We start from the raw sequence: 23389 nt of genomic DNA on the forward strand, positions 1-23389 counted from the left end.
TCAGGTACGAAGACCGATTGGCCACTGGTGGACATTTAGGTGTTAAATACAAAATAACGGTCAGAACATTCCATGTGTCACCTTATCAGTTCAGCACAAACCTTCAACCATTCAGTAGTTTTATCCACTCCACCACTTGTGAACTATTATCACACTGTTAAGTACTCGAGGGAGCCTTTTGGCAGATCATCCATGTTTTGCATTCTTATTCATCAAATCAACAGTGCAATCTTGGCAAAATTTATAAATGTATTTCAGGAATGTTATGTACTGTTTCTGAATAATTAAACTTAGAAATCAGAAAGGTCAAATATTTTGATGTCTCCATTATAATTATTCACTTTTCAAAATAAATAAAAGAATGTGACTGAAATTTTGATGACGCAAAACATAATTTGCATATTTCTTTAAATGTTACTAAACAACTGGATATTTATATGGTATATTTACCATTTTAAAATTTAAATTTTGGCTCTGGCAGCTATTAATGAATACGTCGATTTGACGCAAGCCTTTAGCATATTTATTAGAAAAACAGATTTCTAGTAAAGAAAAAATGCTGTTTTTTCCTGAACTAAGAAGATCCATTATTCTAAAGCATGACACTATTATCCATTTGTATCCCTCTTCAATGTAGTATATTGAAGAACGATACAAATTAATCCCTATTCTAGTCTTGCAGAAGTATAAACACTGAACTTCATTAGCCTTTGTATTGCTGTTGAAAATACGAGACTTATGCCGCTTATTTACGGAACATAACTTTTAATAGACCTTTTTACAGATAATACAATTAAATATATAAACTTATAAGCATCAAATCTATTATTTAAGCATTAGCGTGTGTAATAAAAATATTCAAGATCTTTAAAATGGGTGTGGCAAAAATTACAACAGAAGGCAGATTAGTCAAATGATATTTATTAAGTTTTTTTGACGATCTTGGGAGGGCTGATGCCACAGAGTTCGCAGAAGTTATTCCTGATTGGACGTAGAGTATTTACAGAATCGTCCCAATTTGTGTCGCTCAGTATATTCATGGCCTCATCCAGGGAAGATTCGGGTACGACGTTCTCGTAGGACAGCAGGGCTTCGTATATCTTGCCAGCTGTGACCTTGCGGACTCTTGGAAACCTGTGACACAGAAATATCGTGAGGTAACTCAGAGAGCGTTGGGAGATGCATTTGAACTGTAAGAGATCACAGAACACGTCGACGGAGGCTATTAACTTTTGGGGATCTGTTGATTTGGAGCAGGCCTTCCAGCACAAGTCTAAGATATCTGTTAAGAAAGTGGCACTCTCTTCTTCACTCGAAATCAGAGTTCCCGACGTAAGAAGAAGATCTGTCATTCTAAAGTACGACACTATTATCCGTTCGTTTTGAAGGTTATTTGATAGAATTTGTACCAATGTATCACATATGTACTTCAGATGTGTGGAATCGGATTTAATTCCGTTAAGATAGTTTGCAAGAGAAGAATAGGAATGTTTTACCTAAAATTTGAAAAGCTGTTGTTGAGTATGTTATTTGAACAACTATGATAGTAAAATAAATAATGATTCAAAATTGGCCTTACCAACGATTCGGTCAATCCACCCACACTTACGGTCAAACCCAACAATAAGTTATAAGTGTATTTTTCAAATGATAACAGCTGCACAAAACAGGGAAAAGTGTCGGCAGGTGATGACCAATTTATCTCTTCACAAAGTGATTTAGGAAATATTTCTTCGAGCTCCTTTCTGTATGGTACGTAAGGAATTTCTGGCTCACTAAACATAATCAATAAACAAAGTTAATTACATGATATATGTTACATATAACAAATAATATCACTATGCCAGATGAGTACATAATAAAACACCAAACGATTGCCTAAATATCGGGCTACAATATGGCTACTTAAATGATTGATACAAAGTAATTTGTCACTAGAGGTAGACGTTAGGCGCCATCTCTTAAGTAAATTAATAATTATAATTAATTAAATAAATTATTAAATATTACTTTACTTAAGAGATGACGCCTAACGTCTGCCTCTAGTGACAAATTACTCTGTACCAATCATTTAAGTAGCCACATTGTAACTCAATATTTAGGCAATTGTTTGGTGTTTTGTTACATATAACATTACAATAGCATAAATTATCTGATATACTAAAAATCGAGTAATAAAAAGCTTACATTATAAAACAAATATTAACAAACAAACTATAGCCTAATTTAATCTAACATTCAACGACCTAAATTATTAATGGATGGTATAAGTATTGCACTAAGCCAAATTGTTTTAAGTCAAAACTGTCTACAGTATATAGGTTTTCCATATAATATGGTCTTGTGAGGGCAAAATTATTGGTTACTTTTAATCCAGGTGTGGACATATGTCTGAATCATCTCGGTGATATTTTAATGCATATTGTACTGTACATATCTGTGAACTTGAATATTTTTGGGCATTTAAGTACTTTTCATAAAAATAGTTTTGAACATCCATTATTAATAGTGCCTTAATAATTCACTGTTTGTATAGTTTTACTGAGAAAAAAATAAAAGAAAGGATCGCCGATATTAGATGGGGCGACTCTGTTACTCGTGCTTTTCAATACCATCCAACTTACTTGTAGTTGAAAGTTGTGTATGGACACCAAGTGCTGGTTTCTTTAGGATGAAAGCATGATAAATACAGTTGCAGTGCAATGTTTATTATTTGCAAGGTTTTAGGCTTGTGTACAAATATTATTTCGAGCATTTACATATACTTGGTTTAATCCCTTTTATATATATAATACAATACACTTTTTATAATAACATTTATTGTAGAAAGTATATTGTAAAAGTAATTTATAAAATTATGTACTATGTAATTATAAAACGGGACCAAAATACACCATACAAAACAATAATAGTTGCAATTGTAAGATGAAATTATGTACTATGTGAGTGTAAAAAATATATTGTATTATATTCCTGGTTATATTTTATCTCTAGACATATGAATACACTGAGTGGCCAAAAAATTACACACACCCTCTAATAACGAGTTAGTCCACCTCTATCTCTGATCACAGCCGATATACTTCTTGGTATGGACTCAATAAAGTTGCTGATGAATGTTGGCTCATGATAACATAATGGCAGCTCTAAGTTGGGTCAGATTGGATGGTGGCGTTTCCAAGCTTTGAAGTGATCTTTCAACTTCATCCCACAAATGCTCTGTAGTATTGAGATCAGGAGACTGAGCTGGCCATGGATGCTGGTTAAAATATGAGTGATGTTCCTCAAACCAACTTGAGACCAATTGAGCACGGTGACAAGGTGCATTGTCCTGCTGAAAGTGACCATATCCATCAGGGAACATTACAGCCATAAATGAGTGTATGTGATTGGCAACAATGTTGAGGTAAGCTGTTCTATTCAGTGATGTGTCCACAAATATCAAGGAACCCAGTGTACTCCAGGAAAACATTCCCCATACCATAATTCCACCACCTCCAGCCTGAAGAGTTGTCATTTGGCAGGAGGGGTCCATGAATTCATGCTGTTTGAGCCATATTCTGATCCTGCCATCTGCATGATGGAGCAGGAAACAACATTCATCAGACCAGGCTACTTTTTTCAGTCCTCAAGTCAGTGGCGTAGCGAGGGGGGCAAGGGGGTATATCATGCACCGGGTGCCACTTGCAGAGGGGCACCCAAATGGTCTCCAAGACAAACTGTATGTGTTTCTGGAGGGGGGAGAGGGCGCCAATAAAGTGTTGTGCCCTGGGTGCCAGTTATGTTCGCTACGCCACTGCCTCAAGTGACCAATTTCGTCATTCCTGGGCCCACAATAGGTGCCTTTTCCTGTTTTTCTGTGATACCAAAGGCACTCTTGATGGTCTCCTGCTGCTAAAGAACATCCTTTGCAAAGTGTGTTTTGTCGTGCATTGGGATATGCTTTGTGATGCACCTGCATTGAATTCAGCTGTAATTGTCGTGTTGTTGCCCTTCTGTTGCTGTGAACTATAAATGCTAATCGTCTTTCACCTCTCATTCACCAACCTTTTTCGACCAGAATTGTCCTTATTGCTCAAACTTTTTTTCCCTCAATTGCCATTCTCTCAATTGGACAAGAAAATCCCAAAAAAGTTGTCGTTTCAGAGATGCTGACATCAGCTCTTGCACCGACGATCATCCCTCGTTCAAAGCCATTTAAATCTTTCATCTTACCCATTTTGACATTAACTTCCATGATAACTATGTCGTCCAAAGCTGAGATTACCTTATATATGCAATTCTGCATTGTTACATCACTCTACATCACTGTCGGACTGATTTACTTTCAAATAAGGGATGTCTCTAATTTTTTGGCCACTCAGCGTAAGAAGGCAATCAAATTTAACGACGATGACACGTTCCCCAACCTGTGGAAATTTTCCTCCATCACCAATAAACCATATGGGGAATGTCTCCACCAATCAGTGAGAGCTCAGATTGGAAATGTCTCCATCAATCAACGAAGGATAATGTATTGCATTCGAATATTCAAACGGAAAAGCTCTATTTCAAATTCTACAGTCTGATGATGTCCAATAGAATATGGACAAAAACATTTGTGTAAGTGAAATTTTTTCTGGATTCTTGGCTTTTGTGTAGGTTTATGTAATTCATCTACTCACAGAGAAACAGAATTATTAATATTTACCAAACTAATGCATAACATTAAATAAAAATATTTTAATTCTATTTGTGACTTACGAATGTAGTAGAGTAGAAAATGTTTTTCCAGCAATGGCTCTCGTTCTATCGATCTTCTCTACGCATTGTTTTAAAATACCACAGAAAATTGAAGATATCAGGTTTTCAGTGAGAGACAATGGATCTCTAGCAACTATTAACTGAGTAATGTCCTAAATAAATAAATGCAATTTTAATGTCATAAAATAATTTCATTTTATTTTAAAACTTGTTCTTAACCATTAATCAATTATTTTCTTGTTTTACCTGAATAGCAACCATTGCTGATTCTCTAACAATAGTCCCTACATCTCCTCTACTGTCCAATGTATAATCGTTCAATGCTTCTACGAGACAATCGTATATTGTTTGCAAGTGATTCCTATTTAGAATAGAATCCCCACTTCCGGGCATCTCTATACCAATCGTATGACACACGCTATCTAATGCCTTCAGAGCGTCTCGTTTAACTTCGACCAACGTCTCCTCTCTTTCAGGTAGTTTTGTACAGCGAATCAAACTATCCACTACATTGTTCACCTTTCCAATTAAAACATGTTTAGGCAATGATCCTATTAATAAAAGATTAAACTTCATTTTAGTTTCAAAAAATTAAATTTAATTTAAATGTGGATCAATAAATAACTAGCCATGCTGTTCTTTTGAGTGATTATTTATTGATCAACTCTTATAAATACACTTTTAAAATATAACCTATTGCACAGATGTGACCACAACGAGATTCTTCGGAACCAGTGTGAAGTTTCTGTAGATAATTATCCAGCAGCAATGTCGCTTCTTCCTCATTAACATAATATTGTAAACAGAAGTGAGGAACAGCTGATACCGCCGTTTTCCTGACATCTCCATCTACTTGACTAAGGCAGTTGTCTATTAATTCTTGCCAATTATCTGTATAACTCAAATTAATTAGATCATAAAAAAATTTTATAGATTTATTCTTAATCTTTTAACCTTTCATTACTTAAATGTATTGTTCTGTACCTAAAAGTTCGGTGTCCGAATGGAAAGGTAACGCAGAAATGGATGCCTTTTCTATCAGAATACAAACAGCCTGTCTCATTAATATTCCTCCCAATCCACGAAATAGATTTCTATCTTTCAGAATAAATATGATATTCCTGATTTTCTGTACACAATCTTCAACTAAAATAAAAAGTAATTTAAAAATCATTTATTTATAGTTCCAGAAATTATATTTATATTTTAAAATATAATTTACTTCCAAAATCTTCTAAAGTTTTCCCTTGCTCTTTAGCCAATTTATATAAAGCATGTATCACTTCTGCAACACTTAAAATGGCTCCATGCCTCGTATTTAAATCCATAGAAAGAGATAACGTCAGAAGTTTTGGTAAAACATTTGTTATTGTATATTCGGGAGCTCGAGGTGTTAAGTTGTGAAGTGATTTTGAAGAAAGCTCTCTTAATGTTTGATCCCAATGATTAACTTTATGCATTAGTAAATGGTCAATAAGTGGTTGAGCATATTCTTCAAACTGTGCAATGTACACACTGAAAAGAAATAACTCTGAATTAGTAAATTTTATGATTTCTAATCATTATTATTGTTTTATGTACTATTATCAACAAATAAGATTTTTAAAAATGATTACGATAAGGACAAAGGAAACAAACACTACATTTCTGAGCAAAAATATATCCACTAACTGTTGACAGGCTGTTATGCGCACAAACAATTGCAGCCCAATATTCTCAAACACTGTATTTTTATTCAAATCCATTGTGACAAGCAGATTTAATCTATTGTTTTCTATTGAGGTCTATATATATTTTATTTCATCTATCCAAGTGCACACAAAAATTGTTATAAATGTAAATTAATTATAATGTAATTGAGGATTTCCTCCATTTAAGAATATTTCTTTGAATATGGTATGAACTTGTCAATGATTATGTATGAGTTGAAGAACTATTTCTTTCATAATTGAAATAGGAATGATTGATGATAACTGTCCAAAGGTAGGCCAGGATATAAACCGAAGTCAAATTCATAATCTTTATTTAATCTTTTACAAATACATCTCAAGCTGTTTGTTCTCTTCATCTACAAGATTATATACAGTGGAGCCAAAAAGTCACTTGCCAAATGGGAGTAATCACTGTTCTTATTATTCTGTGTGCAGTAACAACAGGAAGTAATCATGTAGGTCATCAAACAGTGAGAGGAAGCTTGTTTTATTGTGCGAAGACAATCACAGAACAACACGGGTAGCTGTGCAGGAATTCCACCATTGCCATCCAGCTGTTGGCAACATCCTGGTAAAATTTAAGAAAACATTCATTGTCCTGGATGAAAACAAGCTGCACTTGTCTGCACAAGAGTCAGCCTGATTACTTCTGGTTGTTATTGCACTTGAAACAACAACGATTATACAGGTGACATTTCAGTCACACTGTTTATGTATACATGGTCATAGGTGTTATAGAAAGTATAAAAATACAACTTTCTACCTTTGGTTATTTATACTATAAATTTAATCCTGAACCTGAAGAAGACTAAGAGATCAAAATGTATTTGTAAGATTAAATAAAAATTTCAAGTTTGGTGCTTGTTTATGCACTATTATTAATCGCTTCTTTTATATTACTGATACAATATGAATAATATGATAACTTCTCAGTTAGTTGCACTGTTTTTTACAATAGATTCATTATTTTGATCTGTAATTTTATCACTTTCATCTTCAGACTTATTTCCTAGTAGAAAGTTAAGAATTTTTCTCAAAATTGGTTTAATAACCAATTATTTTTCTTGGTAATTTTCAAAATTTATAATGTATTGTAACCAAGGGCTTTTCTAAAATTATTTTAACTTTTAATGGTAGAATATTAGTATCTAATATATTTCTACAGAATAAAACTTGATTTAAACAAAAACAATATGGCAGAACATGGTTAAGAAGACTTTGAAAACTGTAAACAGAAATGAAAATAATATAGCCTTTCATCCAATAACTCATATTTATTTAATGATATTCTGGTACATTACGGTAAATAAGGCTTTTACAATATTTACTTATTGAAATATCTGTCTAATGTAGCCTTCTTCATCTGTTTTGTTATGAAATGTTTTATTATTCCCAAAAAAAAAATCCACAGATCTACAAATAACCTACTGTATTAAAATTTGTTGAATACTTACAACAAATATCATGTATTAATAGCACTTAAACCATGTTCAAAGTAGCCCAAAGTTTCACATGAAACAATATACAAAATTTTGTGCATTTCCAAACATAATTATTTTGATTTGTCCATATCCAATTAAATGTGTATGAGGTAACATTTCTGATAGGATGCAGTCAAAAAACTTCTTCAGCAAGCTTATTTTCCAGTCATGGAGAAAAATTTCTACTTCAGTGGGATATTGTCTTAAATGGAAACATTTTACATCACAAAAATTTACGTGTCTCTAATAAGGGAAAATTGGGACTTTTAATATTAAACTTCTAATGAGGAAACTTCTTAACCAAGGTTCTATTGTAACTGAAAATTACAAGGTTGTGTTATTTACTAGATCAGAAATTCTTGTTTATAAAATTCAAATATTCATGAGTTTTTGAAATTTTCCTGAGATTACTTAGAAATCATTTCAAAATCACAAGTTTTGAAGTTGAAACTCTGAGTAAATCAAAAAATAAACAGTACAATGGCAATAGCAGTGGTAATAAACTTATTTAAATTTGGAATGAACTTACCTGATATTTAAAAAAGCGTTCGGACGAGATCCAACCGAGAAATAATCAGCAGTTGTGAGGATATCTATTCCGTGAGGAACAGTTCCCTGCCTGCCGACATTTTCTTGAAAAGCCGCAGAAGCCGCTCTACGACAATTTATTTCTCTGAATTAAAAATACATCTGTTTTAAAGTTAAATCATAATATAATTTCATTAATTGTAAAATTGTCTGAGTCATCTATTTTAACGTACCTGTCAAATATGGATGTAACAACAAGAGCAGTCGCGATATCCTTAACATAAGGTTTTAATATAACAGGTTCAAAAGCACGTGCAAAAGACCAACACACGTAGCAAGCCGCATCTCTAATGTGTGCGCCAACAGAATAATTTCCGAGTAATTCATCATAAACTAAAGCTTTCAATATAACAGGTATTACTTTCTCTAAGAGTGAAGGAATAATCAATCCTCTCCTTCCTGTGTAATTACAAAACCTTGTAGAGAATTTCTAAAACATATACAATACATATACAAAAAGATTATATCAATCTACCTAATTCAGCTAGAGCAAGACAGCCACCGTGCCAAGCTGTATCACTTTCTCCGAGACAAAATAATTCTAGTACCGAAGATATGACATCTTCAGCAAGTTCCCATGGAAGACGACTGGTTATTCGACCAATACCTTTAGCAGATGACCATCTGATCAAGTAAAAATTGAATTAGCATGTATTTTCCATGATAGACATAAATTAAAATACATACTAACTACCTGACAATTGTTTGTTTTGCCCGTAATCCTGCTAATAACTGTTCGATAATATCTTCTATTTCTCCGGGAATGTCATAATCTTCCTCCTCCTCTAACTTATCTTCAGTGGTATGATTGAACATTCCTGTATTATCTGGTTTATTTGGACTAATCAAATTGGCAGTTAAAGACCTGCTGCCTCTACTGTATCTCCAGGCAGCTAGTTTACTTTGCATGAAACTTAATCCTGAAATAAAGAAATAAATAATAATTAATTAAAATAAAAATTTTTTAACTTTAATGGCAATTTGGAAATTCTGAAATGAGCAAAAATAATTGTTGTTATTGTATAGTTTAAAGAAAGATCTACAGCTCAGGCATTAAGTTACTTCTTAACAATGCACAACCACATATTGCCAGTTAAATGAGCCCACTACTGAAAGTTCCAATGAGATATATTTCATTATCTACTCTATAAGTTTAACTCTTAACTGCCATCATAATCTGTTAAATAAATGTCATCCTGTAGTCTCACAGACCGCTTTTCATTTAATATGGTATATGTATATGTATATGTTAATGTAAAAGACCGATATCTGGCAAATGTCGATATTCTCCGGCGAATGTCAGCATTCACATAGTCACTTGGTGTATGTACGAAATATTTGCTAAATATCATTATTTCTCACCTACACCGGCAAATGTCGACATTCAGCATGCACTGATGGTAATTTTGAATAAAAATATTTTTATTACGTTAAGACAGAAATGCAACTTTTTAATATATGATATATGTCAAAATAGGAGAAAGCTTAAGTAACAGCACATGTAAATAAACTGTTGAATCTAAAATGAACAGTACATTCTAAATCAGAAAAGAAAATAATACCAATAATAAACTTACACATAAATTATGTGATTAATGTTATATAACCTTATTTATTGCAACAACTTAAACTGTTATGACACTTTGAATTGCCAAGGAGTCCCTTACTTTTACAACTTCATTTAGTTGTGGAACACTTCTTTTTGCAATTACAGCATGTATAGCCTTGTCCTTCACTTCTCCAATTAGTTGCAGCTGCTTCTCTCAGAAACATTTCTTGAGAAGAAACCTTGTCTATAAAAAGTAACTTTTCTTTACAAATTACGAACAGATTATGGGTATATAGCTGTTTGAGGGTACCATTTTCATTTGCTAATTTATAAAAGTTGGAGTCTTCTATTCCAACAACAACAGCCAACACATTTTGGGAATCTGTACGACCATGGTCAAAATCAGGGACTTGTATTCGTACGGTATCACCAATTTGAACAGAAGGAAATTTTCTTTTTGAGGTTCGTAACATTTCTGTCGCTTGCAGTAGAAGATTCTCTTTTGCAGCTGCTCTTTCTATAGAAATAAACTTGTGTTGTTCGGTCAGTGCTTGATATGAAGACATGGTAGGTTGCAGCTCTTCTTCAATATTTTCCTTTGGAATATGGTTTTTGGTATGTTCACTGCTCAAATTTTCTTCAAAAGTATTAACAATTTCTTCGAGCTGTTCTTCGGTTTTAATATTTGCAACTTGCTCACCAGGCAAAGATGACGATGCTATGCCTCTTTTTGGTTTAACGCCAAACAGGGCTTTATAAGGACTCTTCGTGGTATGTTATATTCTTGACCAATTGAACAAAAGGCAAACCATTTGATTATTTATTTCTATCATTACTGTTCATCCATGCAGTTAACATATTCTGTATATCCTGACTCGCCCTTTCAACTGAGCCTTGTGTTTGACTATGACGAGTCTTTCTTTCCGTGAATTATCTTAACAACTTTCCACATAGCGCATAGTTCGGATATGACTCGATTACCAAATTCCCTACCGTTATCCAAATGCAATATAGCTGAGTCACCAAATGTTAAAAATATTTGAAGAAGGTGATATGCTACTTTTTCAGCTGTCTTAGTTTTTAAAGATCGTAACTGGACAAACTTCGTTAAATGGTCTTGATATACCATTATAAACTTGTAATCGCCATCCGTGTGTGACTACAGATATATCAAATCGACTTGACATCTTGAGTTTAACTCCGAAGTGACTATTGGTTTCACAACAATACCTTTTTTAGGTGCACTATGTTCCATTTGACATTGTTTACATAAATTTAAATACATTACAACTTCATATGTAACATTTTTGTATTTAATTTGCCATTCTTTAAGCATACGTGTTCTTCCTCCATGGCTTATTGTGATATGAGTTTTGGATAGTATACTGAACGATTCATTATTGATAACATAATACTGTATATTTGTTTCTCTTGGTTTTAATGGTACAATTAACTTCTCTTCTTCATTAATTTTTAAAATGTCAAAACATTTTAATCATCTGTAATCCAAAGGTATACTGCACTTAGTTTTAGCAGAAATCCCTTCAGAAAGTATTTTTCTTGAGAAAAATAAAAACAATTGTCTTTTTGTTTACTTGCAATTAATGCATGTAACTCTTCAAAAATAGGATCACGGTTCACTGCAGTAACCATTCAATATAAATTAGGGTATTGGATAAAAAAGATAAAAATCAATCAAACGTTGTATGTACTAGCAAACCTTGCATAAGACTGACAAACAGCAGTGTTCAAGACAAAAACATGCCACGCGACCTCAATCATGGCAGAGAATTTAGCAAGAGAGAACAAAGGATTTGGAGTTTTTGTCGCTTCTCTCTGGCTGTCTTCTCAGCTTGTCGTTTCAACCTCCACCTGAACTTATCCGTGCTTGTCGACATATGGTTCAAATGTATAATAATATAACTAAATATTTAGTCTTTCATCGATGTATTTTGTATGTGTCGACATTCACCAAAGAATACTGACATTCTCTAATTTTGGTCTTTCATGGTAACATATATATATAAAATATGATATATATATATATATATACAGCATTATGAGAAAATGTGTGACCTTTGTTATCATTCTTATGATTACTTTCCATGTCATTTAAAAAAGTAAATTACGCTTCACACCACTAGAAAAGATAATCCTCAAAATCTGAATTTCTACATAGAACTGATTTAGTTTTAAGAAGAGAAGCTATTCTATAAAATACATTACACTCATGCCATGATAAGTTCTATTACTCTCTAAATCTTACAACTTGAAAAAATGAAAAGTTACCAGTTTAGCAACCCATCATTGGATCAGTGGATAACACCACTGAACACTGGTAATTGGTCGTCGGTTCGCATCTAACCAATGGGCTGGCCACATGAACTTTTTTCAGGTTTCTTCTCATTACTAATGCCTAAATAAGGGTAAATTTCTCGTAAAAGACCTACCAAGATGCATTTCTCCATTTTTGTCATGATATAAAAAGTTTCGTGATATTAGAAGTGATTATGTTGCAAAATAAGTAAATACATACATAAATGTTAGAAAATACAGAAACAAAATGTTTTCTTTGTGTTCTTTGCAGTCAAGTGAAATATGCTTTCTGAATGGTCCTTATTAAGGAATGTTTTCAACTTCAGTTTGTGATATTCTCAGAATAAATTCAAATGTGAAATAAGAATGCTGTCTGTGGTAGCCAGTTTTTCATAGCAAACACTCATATTTTACATTTGAACATGGCCTAAACTCAGTTGAAATTATTCCTAGTATCTGTGAAACATTTAAGTAAGCAGTTTTGTTTTAATGGAGGTGCTAAGCTTTGTATATTTCTATAAATATTTATAGAATGAATAATAATACTGGGAAAGTAAGAAGCAATATCTGGCTACTGATAGAAGTACCATTTATGATACTGAATAAACAGTATAATACCGTTATTATTATTTTTCAATCTCTCACATAATTTATATTTTTATTACATTTTAATTGCATAAATCAGCTTGCATGTCATATTATAAATTGCATTTCTACTTTATTAAATTAATATATTTTATATAATTAAATTTACAGCTAGCAATTTAATAGTTAAGGCATTCAAATCAATTACCGTATTTTACAAACTATAAGACGCACTTTTTTCTTCAAAAAATTGCTTCCAAAATTAAGGTGCACCTTATAGTCCGTAGCGTCTTATAGGTATTTTTTTTAAAAAATTGCTTAAAAATTAAGGTGCGTCTTATAGTCCGTAAAGTACGGTAAGTATATTTTATTGTCTTACCTATTCTTTGAATAAGCTTTAACATTAACTTCTGAACGAGAGCATTTTTGCTATTCTGGAAATTACACTCTAATATACTTTTCAGTACGCTTGCGCCGTATTGTTTCATGTCTTCACGTTTACCGAGCTTGAATAAAAGTGCCAAAGTTGCTAGAATTCCTATTTGAAGATTCTCTGCAGCTGCAGTAGTTTCAGAATTTATTTCCTTTAGCATCTATTGAAGTGCACATAACATAATTATTACATAATAATGTATACAACACAATTACATTACACAACTTATAAAATTAATTTAATTTTAATGATATTTAAAAAACAATTTTTAAATTAAGAAAAGTAGTGTGATATTGTGCACAGTGAAGAGTGTTAACACTAGCTGTGCAACCGATACCATCCGAGAAAAGCACCTTCACTTGACCTTTGGTAAAAGTTGAAACTAGTTAGCAGTATATTACTTTCCTCTAGAGCAATTTACTCTAGTTTGTGCACAAGTGCTCCATTATATAAATGGAACAGTGACATTTAAAACAATGCTGTGTAATCAAATCTTGTGTGAGATTTGTTAAAAATGCAACACAAACATATGAGAAAGTGAAACAAGCCTACAGATTGCACTATTTGCAGTAAGTGTTTAGATGGCATAAGGCATTTACAGAGAGTTGTGAAAGTGGAAAATCGACCCCACCACATTTGATAAAATGGATGACATTATGGGAAAAGACCACTAGTCAATCTAATATTGTGAAGTGCCAGTATGCCTAAGAAAAAGATTCATGATGTCCAACCTAGCAAAGCTGACAGTTGATGCTAAACAATGATGCTGCTCTATATCAATCAGCATTCTGACCCCAGTAAGACCCCACTTAACGCTGATTCAATGTAACAAGGTTTGCTCGAAGCCTAAAAAAGCTCAAAATTTATGCTGATTTAAATTATCGCAGTGTTTCATTGATTTGTATGTAATGTGATTATTTACAAACACAAACCAATCGGCAAATCATTGTAGCACTTTACTTTCCTTAAGTCTGTTTGGCGCAATTTTGGAAAAAATATAACATTGTGGATGCCATTGGAAATATTTACTTCGCTTGGCAAGAATTAACTGATAAATGCATGAACAATGTGTGGAAGAAGTTATGGCTGAAAGTATCCAAGAATTCTCAACAAGAAAAACCTAATTAAGCTAATCAATTAGGTTCAACCTAATTGATACAGTAAGACTAGGAAATTTAGATGAGCAGGATATTGAAGAGTTACTGCAGGTTTCTGGTGAGAGCCTTATCAATGACGACTTTCAAGAACTGGAAAAACAAGGAATTCATGTAGAACTGGAAAATAAAGAATCTTTAAAACAAAGAACCCAAAAAATTTCTCTACAGATTTCCTTAGTAGAAGATCTGTAATGATAACCACCAAAATCATTGATCAAGTTGTAGCAAATGATCCGGATTTTGAAAGGAGTGCAAAAACAAAACAAGGCGTTTTGGATGCGATCTTCTGCTATCAACATTTGCTTAAGCAAAGAAAAAATAAGTGAAAAATGAAACTACACAACTTTATCTATCTAACTATCTCCTTCTCAGCACTGTTTAAATTAATTAATAAATAAACACACCTGTTTTATATTCGCAATAAAACAATAAGCTCAGTGAATATAAAACAGGCGTGTTTATTTATTAATTGATACACAACTTTATTACAAAAAACAAGAATTTAAGAAGAGACAGGACCTCATCACAAAAAATAAACTATACATTTCTGTGTGTTATTTAACATATATTATTATTATGCTAACTAATATAAAAATAACTTAAAATTACAGTAAAATTTGTTTATTTTTGTTTGCGTGTTTCCCTTTGCCTATTTACTCTATGTCAAAACGACCTCATTTAATGCTGTTTTGTTTAGCAGTTTGTCATCTAGGAACGCATCCCCCACATTAAGCGGGGTCATATGTATTTGACAAAAAAAAAAAATTCCAGCTGTCCTCCAGACTCCTATTCACCTGATTTGAGTTCCTCTGACAGTCTCTAAAGAAAACTATGTTGAAGGAGATAATGTTGATCTGTAGGTAAGTTACAACTACAGTGCTATACAATACAAATCTCATTACTTTTCTGCATACCATATATTCAATATATGAAAACTTTTTAAATTAATCCACGAATTATTTTTTCACAAATATTTACTTACTTTAATTTCCCAGTCCAGAAATTCCGGTAAATATTCTTTCTTCATGTCGGGACGAGTCAAAAAACGAGAAGCAAGAAGTGCCGCGGCATCTCTCGCTTTGTCACCCACACTGAGATACTGTTTTATGACTTCCATTATTCTGAAATGTATAGTTGAATATTAGGAAAATAAAATACAATTTATATATAGGAATACCGCATATCTAGATACTTATGTCTAAGATATGTTTATGGTACTATTTACAGGCAAAAGATTACCACTCCTAAATTAACAATTCCGTTCAGAAATTCAGAAATTTTAATTCTACAATGAGTAACCCAGATCTAATGGATCTGTACAACCATTACCTTTGCTTCGCAATAAATTTTATAATAAAAATAAGCAGATCCTATAAAACCTGTACTGTTGTCTCCTAAACACTATAAAGTGCAGACACTCGGACACTTGGCAATCTTCATCTTAAGTTTATTTCAGTCGACTGAAATAAACTTAAGATGAAGATTGCCAAGTGTCCGAGTGTCTGCACTTTATAGTGTTTAGGAGATAACAATAATTACCGAAACGATTTCAAATGCATTAAAACCTGTACTGTTATGACTAGCATACTAAAGGCAACTACCTACAGTAATACTATCAACTGTTTATGTTTGTTAGGGTGGGATGGTCCAATTCACAAACTGTTTCTTAGTGAGACATAAAACCTAATACATTGTGCAACCAAGTCCCTAAGATTTGAAAGAATGTGGCAATTTGACAACAGAATGGAAGAAATGTTTTGCTCAAGGTAAAAGTGCTATGAGTGATGAACATTTGGAAATGTCTGTTCAAGCAATGCAAGCAAACTTATAAAGTATAGAATCAAACTGTTTTGGATATGTGATTATGACATTGATACTGTATGAGGAAAACTTGTTGATGCGTAGAAACCTGGGTTTGGAAATAGAAAATAATAAAGAACATAAGAATATAATACCTATCAAAACTAGTTAATGAATTCAGAAAGAAAACATTTTTCATCGGTAGGTAATCTTTTAAAAGATTTTTAAGCTCCTGTTTCACGTGTATCATTTATTTTTAATAATTTAAAGCCACCATGTTCTCATGATAAGCACTAATATCTTCTTCCTTTTGTGTACTAGGCCAGAGTGGCAAACCCTTGTCAAGTGTGCTAAATGTGCATACTAATGACTTCTTCACATGCGACACAGGGCTCACCTTAAGAAATGAATGACAAACAGCTTGGCTGAGTCATACATTTTAACTTAATAGAATACAGTTTTATTGAGTAGTGAGATACTAAATAAAGTACAGTAAAGAAATAAACACTATCAAGTGTTTAGTAATAATAAGTAATAAGACACAAAATAATATTTTCCCAAAAATTTTGATTGGCCCACGAGAAAATTCTGCATTGCAGTTTGGCAATTTTTGGACGCACACTTAAAAATTTTGCACATCCTGTACAAGGCCAAAATCCTTTTTATAATGCAAGTACTTTCAATGATACAAAATCGTCATCATCAGGCTAGTAAACATCTCGAATTTGGAACAGAACGTCACTATAACAGTGCAGTATAACATTCTGAACATTTAAACATTTAAGATTCACAATGGAATTCGATGCTCACAATTACAAAAAAGAACAAAAGGTGCAACAGAACTCTCAAAACATTTTCATGGCACGAGTCTGTGACGTATTATGACACGGGACAATCAGGGTAGTGTGGCATCGTGGTTGAAAAATTACAAAAGATGCAATCCACAAGTTAAGAAACTCAACTGTGGGTATATTGCACAATTAGAAGTGAGGCGGGCTTCCAAAATAAATAATGCCTTACAATTGACACAACACCTGAGAAGGGTAATTTGGGTCCACAAAATTGAACTCTGACATTTTGGTTAGCTCTATAGAGCTGCTATATTTTGTGATATCCCACTGGTGGCTCTGCTAAATGACTTGCCAGCATTCTGGCTATGGTGCTGACGTACCATGTACTTTCCCCAGCTGTTGTGTGTGAAACAGGTATAATATAAACCCCAGATTTCTCAAGAAAGGAGACCCTGTCCCTATCATTGCAAATAAACCCGCATAAAGTTGGCTGTGATGAGAGAGGGAGGAGAAGACCACGTTTTTTAAGTTATGGTAAATGAGTATAAAGGGGGGAACCAAGGTATGGAATTCGTGACTGCATCCAAATCAATTGTTGTTTAGAATGTAGGGTAGTGGATGGGAATAGCAAATTTTAACCCTGGTAACAATAAAATTTAGCAGAGGAATACCCTGCCTTGCATACAGTCGCATAAACATCACATAATTTGACTTCAATGAGCTCATGTGTTGATGGAAGTAAAAAAGCTCTTCTAATGAGGGTAAAAATGGCCAAGCTGATATAATATGAAAGTTGAAAAGGTTCTGGAACGACATGGGAAATGGCATTAAACTTGCAGTACACTGAACAGAAAAGTTCCCAGGAGGATGTAAGAATGCTATTTTTGCATCCACTTCCTCTTCAATGGGGAGAATGAAATGGAGGAGTGAATTGCAAATAGATGATGTACAAAGTGTGACAGCTCCTGGTTTGTATCCTCTTATACAACAAGATCATCATCTACATAATCATAGAAAACAATACAGGAATTAGGCCTCCTCTACAAATTATTAACTATAATAATTGTAATTGTGTTTTTTATTAAAATAAAGTAATCAATTTATGTATGTAAGTGTTGTTGTTCTCTTTCTCAGACAATGTTTTGCGAATGCATGTAACAAATAATTGGCCGAAATTTGCACACACATCCATTCTAGCCCAACTAAGATGATGACAATCTAGGCAAAGCCCAAAAGTTTTCTGTCCCAAGACTATGCTAATTGACAGATTATCTTTCAGTTAAAATTCTTAAAGTAAACAAATAATTCAATTATTAAACAGTAACAAACCTGAGTGATATCGGCTTGTATCTGATGCCGTCGATTTCCATTCCGCTGTCGAATCTTTCCATATGAAAAGGTATCAGCACAATAACTGAAAGCCATAGTAGAAGAATGTATCTGGTTTCCCAAGTATTAAAATCAGATGGATTCTGTTGAGCTAATAATTCCAAAACTGGTTCGACGTCGGCAACCTACAAACACATACAGAGAACAAGCACAAATTACAGAACTGTATTAACTGTTGGAGCTCTAATATTTATCTTAAAAACACATTACAATAGAGTATTTTTAAAAATTTTATATAAATAAAACATAAATTAATGTTCTAGTAATTGCATATAATGCTCAGTGATTAGAATTAAACTGATGACTCAGATGTGTGGTAGTAGCTCTAATGTAGAATTTTAGAAATTAAGTTTCTTTATTTACTTTTACAATGTTTAAACATGAGCAGCTTAGAGAAGATTTGTGTGTTTCTTATTCTTCAATACAGTCACCATACTTGCTAAGTTACCTATTCAATCTAACATTATCAGGTTTTCCCTCCCTTTGTTACAGATATCTGGGCTTGATGTTTTGGCCATTGGCAAACCTCCTGTTCGTAATTATCTCCCATACAGATATTTCTACATATCTAAAACCGTTGAAAATCTACTGAGGGTCTGAATGAGAGAGAATTTTCCATTTCCATATTCTCGGAAATTCATTGATACTTCTTGCAGTGTGCAGATAGTCGTGGGCGTGAAAGAAAACTACATCTCTTGCAATGAATTTTAAAATGTTTCTCGACAAGAAATTATACTTATTTCGATACTACACTTGTATTAAATAACCACACCATGATAGAAACATTAAAATGCAGTGATATTTTTAATTTTTGAATGTTTTCTGTAGTTTTTTTATGATCTTCTTTGGGATAAAATGGCAATTGAATGACTGTTTTCATTCGAAACAAACAGAACGTAAACGTATTTCTGACAATTATAATTTAAATATTGTGATTCTAGAACAAACAATTCAAAAATCTGATTCTCGTTTTGAATTTGTTGTTCGACAATATAATATTTAAATTATATTCGTAAGAAATATGTTTATGTTCCATTTGTTAAATAAGTATGAAACTGGCATTTAATATCATATCATCATAATAAGTTAATTATACTATTGATTGTAAATTTTATATAAATCTGTTATCTGTTTATATTGCTTTAAGTTATTGAATTTGCTAATTGACATCTTGAGTTTGGCATATGTATTTATGTTCATGTTGCTGGATTTTAATAGAGATTATTTGGGGAATATTACAGTAGAGTTGTGGTAAGTGGCATTACTCATTAGCGAGGTTGAGGCCAAAGTTTTAGACGTAAAAACGTGTACGTCAAACATTCAGCGCCGCTTTCCTGTAAGCCTAGAAGTTTGACAATGGCATTTTAAATGTCGAGCATAATTCTACTGACTTTCCAAACACCATTGTCAAACTTCTAGGCTTACAGGAAAGCGGCGCTCAACGTCCGACGTACATGTTTTAGCATTTAAAACTTCGGCCTCAACCTCGCTATTATTAAAAATCAGAATAGTGATAATATTTTTTATAATGAATGAATGAAACATAATTATAGTTATTATTCAAAATTTTGAATTTTAGTATATCTATTCGAAAAAATGACATCTTTCTGATTGGATTGTCTCTCTGCTAGAGACTATTATTATTCTACAAGAGCTACAAGTGGAAGAGTAGTTCCTCATGAATTATTCTGATCTACAATTTTCTAGATTTAACCAACTATAACCAAAAAGAGATGTCACAATATCTGTTTTGCAATAAGCCATACATAAACCTATAATTTTTTTAAAAGCAGTAACCAAAATCAAAAAACAAGCAGAAAAAGTAACAGAGCTAATGTTTTTGCCTGTGTTTTCACTAGCTGCGGAATCATTTAGCTCAAGGATGCCCATTCAACAAGAGATAAAATGTCGGCTCTGTTACTTTTTCTGCTGCATTTTGGTTTCGGTTGCTGCTTTTATCAAGTTTACTCAGTTGTGAGTGGTTGTTTTCTATAATTCTTATTACTTAATTCGCTCCTATCAATACATTCTATAATCTTTATAGGTGTCTACACTACTTCCATTCATTGCTGCATTTTTGCAATCAATATACCTATGTAACATATCTAAGACCTACAAACATTGCTGTCTGTTACCTTCTATAAGAAAGACTAAATTTTAAATGCTGTTTAAAACTACTTTTTCCTCCTTAAATCATACACAAACTATACAGCATTTTTCTATACCATAACAGCACCTCAAGCAGACTGCTTACTTTGGTGCTGCCCAATTCAAGTCCCCTTTTTCTGTCCTCGAACTGAATTCCAAGCTGTAACAGAACTGGTGAGCCAACAGTACAGCTGCAAGGAAAAAAAGGGCTTCTTGGAACGAGAGCTGTCTGCAATGATGGTATCTGAGCCAGGACCTTTGACAGAAACAGAGTACTTAGTGGATTTTGTTACACTTGAGCATTATGTATACACTACTAAGCATGTTACAATGCTCAACTAGGGCACCGTTATATAATGGCATATGCTATATAATCTGTACAGGCCTTACGTTTAATTATTGATTTTGTAAGTCATTCGGCACTGCAAGAGTAAGTTTTAGAGTACAATTACACCTCCGAATAAGATAGTCAGGATACCATACACACAGGAGCAAAAATGTCAAAGGAACCATACCCAAACATGTGACCCTGACGAGATACAGCCTACTTCCACATCACATGCAATCAGAAGTGGCATCACCCCTCTAAGACTATAGCATTTAACTATTTATCCCACGTGATTAGGTCGGCTTCAATTAGTCCACTCGACCATATATAGAGTACTCGACGTTATATAATTTTAGGGGATGCGGAAATTGCCCGAGGCATCGAGGTGCACGACTACATGCAGAGCGCAGATAATAAGCAGAATGCCGGTTCATGGTGAAAATTGACCTTTCAAGGCGAATATCTCACTAAAGATTGCATGTACAGGTACGGTTCCATAAACTCAATTGCTCGTACACAGGAGACGGAAAATCCTTCATTCAGAGTTTGCACCTTACAAATACTAACAGCTGTAGCGAAGAGAAAAAATCCTGTCTAGTCACACAGACATGACAAAGCTTGTCACACCATATAAATCATCCAGACAACTTAAGAGCATTGTAATCGAACAGGGCCGAATATAAAGCATTTAAATACACAAAAAAAATCATTTTAATGACGTAAATAAATAAACACTGTAATGACGTAAGAAAGGTACATTATCATACCTCGTGCGGGAAATACTTGACTAGTGTTTTGTGATGACCGACTTTAACAATGACGTAAAGCAATTTAAAGGCCAGATGCTTCAATTCGTCGCAACTATCATTTTTAGAGTAAGAAAGTAATTTAGAAAGGAGTTGATCCAAGTAAGGATACAGCAATTGCGGCTGCTCCTGATATAAGTCGAGTATATAAACGAATCGCTCGTAAGATAACTCGGACGTGATCGCATCCTTGTAAATTTCCGGTAATTTCTCGATTATTTCGTTTATTTCAACGTATTCCTCGAACTTCTCTAAAGCGCACCCTAAACCGATTTTGTTGTCAACATCTTCTTTACTCTCCGCCATTATTAACCATAACAACCAATTTAGCCGCTAGGGGCGCGATAACGACTTTTTATTTACTATTTTCCCGTTATTTTCAAATAAATATTGAAAAATATAAAGTAAATCTTACGTTTTAATAATTTAATTTCGATATTTTTGTGCTTTAATTATAAAGAACAGAAATAAAAATTAAATTAAACGAAAATTAAAATAATTTTTATGTATTCAAAATTAAATTTCTACCGACAGGTGGCGAATGGATTCTAACACATGGGCGATGCAAAGTCTATATAAGAAGATCAGGACACGCATACCGGAGCCGTCATTTTGGGCCTTTTTGAATCGCATGTTTTAGACAAACTTGTACGAGCAGTCAGTTTTATACGACATTAATTAAACTAAAATTGCATAAATTAGTTTAGTTAATACCGTATAAAACTGACTGCTCGTACAAGTTTGTTTTAAACATGGCTCAAAAAGGCCCAAAATGGCGGCTCCAGTACGCGTGTCCTGACCTTCTTCTTGGGAGGCAATGTTCCCAAACGTGGCGACTTGTCACCACAATAGCGACTTTTAGAGGGACGTAGCGGCGACTGCAAACAAATCAGCGAAAACTAGCGAGTTTTGAAATTTTTTAGTTTTGAGAAATATAAATTTATTTTTATAGTTTTCAAATTTACAGACTTTTCTCTAATTTATAGCTCTCTCTGGCAACGACTAATATTATTACGATAGACAAAATTGTAATTCTAGATTTTTCTACAGTGTACAGAGCTGAAAATCTGTAAAAGTAACATTTTGTAACAAAATAAATCTGCCCAAGAAATTTTTTAAATTGCTGAATTGAAAACGTGGTAACTCCGGAATAAAATCTGAGTCCCGAGTTTATAAAAGGCGTGCAGTAATTTTATGATATCATTTTTTGCTTTATAGTTGTACGCACATGTGGTGTACACCTCAGTTGCATTGTCTGAACCAAAGAAATGTTTTGCACATTTCCGAATGTTGAAATATTATTGAAAATTTTTTAAACAATTCCCTCAGCTGATGCGTCAGGAGAAAGGTCGGTTTCTATTTTAAAGCGGGTGAAAATTATTTAAGGAGTACGATGGGAGACGAAAGATTAAATAATATAGCCATTCTGTATGTAGAGCAGAAAATTTTTAATTGAATTGATACTGCCGAAATCATTGACGAATTTGCAAAAAATAAAGCATGACGGTTTGTTTAGTTAAATTACAGCAACTCAACACTTGAGCGATCCGTTTACGAAAAATG

The 23389-nt window shown here is 33.2% G+C and overlaps 1 protein-coding gene across 1 annotated transcript; it reads right to left on the reverse strand.

The window, feature by feature from the left end:
* Positions 1-745: 745 nt before the first annotated feature.
* On the reverse strand, positions 746-22132 carry Tbcd (tubulin folding cofactor D). The gene is made up of 15 exons (XM_067277506.1): positions 21788-22132; positions 18485-18669; positions 15547-15685; positions 13354-13567; positions 9219-9444; positions 9000-9148; positions 8698-8923; positions 8466-8609; positions 5966-6258; positions 5728-5889; positions 5437-5634; positions 4990-5294; positions 4744-4895; positions 1580-1775; positions 746-1496 (listed from the first exon to the last, which is right to left on the reverse strand). The coding sequence occupies exons 1-15, from the start codon at positions 22130-22132 to the stop codon at positions 924-926; spliced, it is 3507 nt and encodes a 1168-aa protein (XP_067133607.1). The 3' UTR covers positions 746-923.
* Positions 22133-23389: the final 1257 nt, after the last annotated feature.

The sequence above is a fragment of the Centruroides vittatus genome, unplaced genomic scaffold (genome assembly GCF_030686945.1).
Source record: "Centruroides vittatus isolate TY-2023 unplaced genomic scaffold, ASM3068694v2 contig_748, whole genome shotgun sequence".
NCBI classification, from domain to species: Eukaryota; Metazoa; Arthropoda; class Arachnida; order Scorpiones; family Buthidae; genus Centruroides; species Centruroides vittatus.

Bases quoted from the DNA above. Each gene is read 5' to 3' on its own strand.
- Tbcd (XM_067277506.1), bottom strand. From the start codon at position 22,132: ATGGCGGAGAGTAAAGAAGATGTTGACAACAAAATCGGTTTAGGGTGC. The intron at 9,445-13,353 runs GTAAGACAATAA...TCTTTATTTCAG, and splicing joins AAAGCTTATTCAAAGAATAG to GATTAAGTTTCATGCAAAGT. The intron at 8,924-8,999 runs GTAGATTGATAT...GTAATTACACAG, and splicing joins TCTTGCTCTAGCTGAATTAG to GAAGGAGAGGATTGATTATT.